Consider the following 4,843-nt stretch of genomic DNA (forward strand, 5'->3'; position numbering starts at 1 on the left):
AAAGAATTTGAATGCTCCCTTTTTTGGATAAAGGGGACCGTACTAACCTGAGGGATAAAAACAAGTGATTTTTGCTGCTCATTTACTAAGTGGCTTCTGTATGCCAGCCACTGAGAATCCAGAGGGTGGATGGCTTGCCCTTAAGGAGGTTCAGGTAAGCCCAACATGGAAACATTCCAAACGAAACTTTCTTTTTAGGTGTGTGAACGAATCCCAACTATAAGTACCCAGCTCAAAATCCTGTCCACAGTGAAGGCTACCATGCTGGGCCGGACCAACATCAGCGACGAGGAGTCTGAGCAGGTGCGTGTCTGCTGCTTTTGGTTTCTTGCCAGCGGTGTCTTTGCCTTTTTGCAGCAATTTCATTCAGCTTTGGGAAAATTTCACCTCTGAACCACGTACTCAGTACATGGGATGGACTCAGGCTCACGCTCTAGGGGCGACACTCTGTGCTGGAGAGATGCATTGGGAATTTGGAATTGGAAAAGCAGTTGATGTGTAACGTTTTCATTGTACAGATGGGAAACGGGTGTGGGGAGGTCAGGTGTCTCCAGCGACAGTGAGGACTCTGCTCAGTTCTCTTCCCCAGGGGGAGGTTCGGGCCTCTGTCCTCACTGTTGTTTTGGCTGGAGAGTGGTTAGTGCCACAGGATGAACAGTACGGGCTTTTCAGGTGCATGTGACCGGGCCTGTGCTGAGACTGAGAGGAAAGCTCCAAGCATGTGCTTCTCTTATATTTTTTTAGTTGGGAGGTTCTCTTAAGTGATGCTTCTTCCGTATACTTTGGCAGGCACTTTAAGTTTCTCCTCTCCTGCTCCTCCCTAGAATTGTGGCCTAGGTCTTTCAGAAAACTCTCCCTTGAGCACCCCTTCCTTTCCTTACTTCTCTCTAACAGACCCTACTCAGAGCCAGATTCTTAAGGCCACCTTAGTGTAGGTAGCACATCTGCTGCTAGACTGTCCAGGCAGGGTTCATCCAGCACACACAGGGCATATCTGAGGTGTTACAGGGCTTAAAAGAATAAGAGACACCATCCCTTTCTTTAGAGAACTCTGAAGTAGTTTGGGACTCCAACTGTTTCTGATCTACAGGCACTGTAGAGGGAAAAGGAGGCTACTCTTCTTGGTTCTACTGTTGCTGTTTCACTACCACAGTCCAACGCAAGTTTGGGCACAAGGCTCTTTCCCCATGGTATGATCTTTTTTGCTCAAAGGTAGAAAAAAATGGGGAAGGAAGAATCAGACTCAGAGATTTGGTCATGATCACATAGTTAATTAATTAACCAACAGAAATGTGTTTCAGGTATGTTCACTATGTTCCATTAAATAATCCAGTAGAGAAAAGGAAGAAATTGGGGCCTGTGCTGTGCTGCAGTGGGTCAAGCCACCGCCTGCAGTGCCAGCATCCATATGGGCTTCGGTTCATGTCCTGGCTGCTCCACTTCTGACCCGGCTCCCTGCTAATGTGCCTGGTAAAGCAGCAGGGGGTGGCCCAAGTGCTTGGGCTCTTGCCACGTACTTGAGAGATCCGACGAAGCTCTTGGCTCCTGGCTTTGACTGGGCCCAGCCTTGGCTATTGTGGCCATTTGGGGAGTAAACCAGAGGATGGAAGACCTCTCTCTCATTCTCTGCCTTTCAAATAACAAAAATATAAAAAAAAAAAAAAAAGAAGAAGAAGTTGGCAGTGTGGTAGAATGGAACGCTCACATGACTGTAAGTCACAGAGCCAGAGTCCTCATCCTGTCTCTACTGTGGGAGTGAGGCTGGGAAGTCTCCAAGCCTCTCTGGGCCCCAAGTCCTTTGGTTGGCCAAGTGAAAAGATCAACTGGTTGGAAGTTGTAGCCCATATGAACAATCCGAAATTACAGGCACACATGTCATGTGTGTGGACATTTTTTTTCTGGAGAGAATCCATAGGTTTCATTAAATCCTGAAAAGATCTACAATTCAAAAACAGTTAAGAACTCCTGGGGCTAAGTTCCTTGATTTTGAAGTCTGCGGACTTTCTATGCTGGATACCAATGTGATCCCAGCCCTGTAAGTTTGTGTTTAGAAGATAAACTTACTAAGATTTTCCTGGATTTATGAGGTATCTGTTTTCTTGACTGTTCATTTGTTTCTTTTCCCAATTATTAATATTTATGAAATACCTGTTATAAACACTGGCTTTAATAGTGAACAGTTGACAAAAATCTCTGCCCTGTGAAACTTGTAGTATAGAGATAGATAAACAAAAGTAACCAAACAATTTAGGTAAAATACAGTTCATCAGTTAGTGGTGATAGGTTCTATGGAGAGAAATTGGAAGATGAGGAACACTAGGATCTGGGAAGGTAGTTTGAGGTATAAAATAATCCGAGCAGGGGAGATCTCACCAAGTTAACAATTGAGTACAGATCTGAAGGAGGTGAGGGGGTAGCCATGGGATAACTGGGAGGATTAACCAGAGTTCTGAGGGAAGAACATGTTTGAAGACCAAGGAAGTATATGGTGCAGGCTTTTGGAAGGCACAGTACACAATCAGTGATGGTCCAGTTTTGGGTTCTTTTTGGTGACCCAAGCAAGTAAGGGGGATGCCGGGCTCATGTGGGATTAACTGCAGTCTACTCCAGGCTTAACCCTATTTTGGAGGCAGGGCCGAATCAGGGAGTAGAAATAACAGAGCTCCTCTTGCCTTGCAGGCCACAGAGATGCTGGTTCACAATGCTCAGAACCTCATGCAGTCTGTGAAGGAGACTGTGCGAGAAGCAGAAGCTGCTTCAATCAAAATTCGAACAGATGCTGGATTTACACTGCGCTGGGTTAGAAAGACTCCCTGGTACCAGTAGGCACCTAACTGGACATGCTTGGCACAGAAACCCCTACTAAATAGAAGGAAAATGATCAAGGCCCAGGAGCCACCCATAGTTGCTGGGGCTTGAATGCCACAACCTGGCCTGACATCAGAAAGGAATGGAGGCCTCTTCATATTAGAAACCATTTATACTTTTTTGTCATGGACACTTTGAGATGTGTCTCCATATAAAGCCTGTATTCTCAAAACACAGTTATATTCATGCACACTCTATCCCAGTAGGCATGGGTTTCTAGCCCATGGACTTCACCTAAGCTCAGAATCCAAGTGAACACTAGCCAGACACTTCTTCTGCCCTTATTCTTTAGGGGACATTTCCCTTTCTGTTTGCATTTTACTGGTCCTCATCCTCCCATCAGGCTCCCAAGACCCAGAGCCCAGGCAATTCAGTTAAGAAGGAAATCACTGTGCCTCCAAAAATGGTTTTGGGCTTTCCGTGTTGCTGCTGACCCTACCTGCCTTTCCTGGGCTGCACTACCTGGGTCTTTGTGGAAGTGAGCTTGCTGCTCGAGAAGGTAGCCTCTGAGGAGCCCCAGCCTAGGGGTCTGGACCCATCTCTTGCCCTTCCTCAAGCTAATCCTTCTAGACTCTCACACTATCCAAACCAAATTTTACTGTCAGGAGGTACTCACAGATCACGATTCCATGTTTACTGTGCCCCTGAGCTGTCTGTGCTATGGAAACTTCCTGTCCCATATCCTGCCTCGGCCTGCCAAGGTAGCCAATCCCACAAACACACTGTGTGCTGGTGCTCTCTGCTACTGGAGGGGCAGAGGAGCCAGGGTGTGGTCCTGCCCGGCCTCCCAGTGGGGTCACTCCCAGGCTCTCCATGCTTTGTCACTGCCTGCAGAGGTTTTTGTGCTGAGGCCTTATTCATTCTTAGCTCTCAGCCGTTCTTTCTGAGCTGAAGTGCTGCATTTAATTTTTAACCAAATCATGTCTCTTACCATGACTTTTGTAGTCTTCCCTCATACCTTTCATAAATAAGATTTTAAAGTTATATAGGTGTTTATTCATCTGTAATTTTAAAAGATTCTTTTTATCTTTTCGAAATTCAGTCCTAAGAATTAGTGCATTTAATGGAAAGGAATCTTGTCCGAAGGACACTGTGTACCTAAGGGAGAGTGCCTCTGAATTCAAGGGGAAATAACTCCTGTTATTCCTGCCTCCCTTCAACCAACTACAACCAAGCCCACGGCATCCTCTCCCAAGTATGACCGTTCTAGAGTATAATGGGTATAATATTTCATTATCACTGTAGTAAGTTTCCTGTTAGACAAAGTCAGAAAGAAGGCAACTTTTCCCTTTTCGCACTTAATCACTGCTGATTGAGCATTCCCTAGCACATGAAATGGTATTTCTTCCCAAAGCCAGAACCAGGTGAGCAAAGGAATAAGAACCCTTGCTTGAATGTCCCTCCTTCCCAGTCCCAATATGTGTTCCTAATGTGGAGAACTTGTCTTAAGTTGGTCCTGTACACTCAGGCTTTCTTATTTCCTTTTAACTGATGAAGATTATTTTCAAGGTCCTCAGCATATGCGTATAGTTGCTTTCTTATATAAATGCAATATTAATGCCTTTAAAGTATGACTCTATGCCAAAGATCACCTTTTGTTTTACTAAAGATTACTTAGAGGAAATAAGAAAAGTCATGTTTGCTCTCCAGGTTCCTCCAGTGTTTGGAGACACTGGGTTACACTTTATGCCAGATGTGCTTTTCTCTAATATCAGAGCTCAAGACACAGTGAAGCAAATTAAAAAAAAATTTTTGTCTGCAATGATCATTAGAGATGTTACCACTAAAAAAACCTACATTTATAAACTAGGATTTATTATATGCAAATATTTTCTGCCTCTTCTTTTGTTCTGTTAAAGACAATAAAATGCATTTATATAAACAATGCTTTAAAGGATGACTATGTCATTTTACCAAGAGCTTTAAGGGTCAAGTTTCTCTTCTGCAGAACAGCCAATGAAACTAATCCTCAAGA

At 44.4% G+C, this 4,843-nt stretch overlaps 1 protein-coding gene across 2 annotated transcripts in view; it reads left to right on the plus strand.

Moving 5' to 3' along the window:
- VCL (vinculin) overlaps positions 1-4,753 on the plus strand; it is a 131,466-nt gene extending 126,713 nt beyond the window's left edge. For both annotated transcript variants that reach the window (XM_002718405.5, XM_002718406.5), the window contains 2 exons: positions 199-303; positions 2,680-4,753. In XM_002718405.5, the coding sequence (XP_002718451.3) occupies positions 199-303; positions 2,680-2,826 (252 nt within the window). In that variant the 3' untranslated portion in view covers positions 2,827-4,753. The remainder of the gene's footprint in view (positions 1-198; positions 304-2,679) is intronic.
- Positions 4,754-4,843: the final 90 nt, after the last annotated feature.

This window comes from Oryctolagus cuniculus, chromosome 15 (genome assembly GCF_964237555.1).
Source record: "Oryctolagus cuniculus chromosome 15, mOryCun1.1, whole genome shotgun sequence".
In the NCBI taxonomy this organism is placed as follows: Eukaryota; Metazoa; Chordata; class Mammalia; order Lagomorpha; family Leporidae; genus Oryctolagus; species Oryctolagus cuniculus.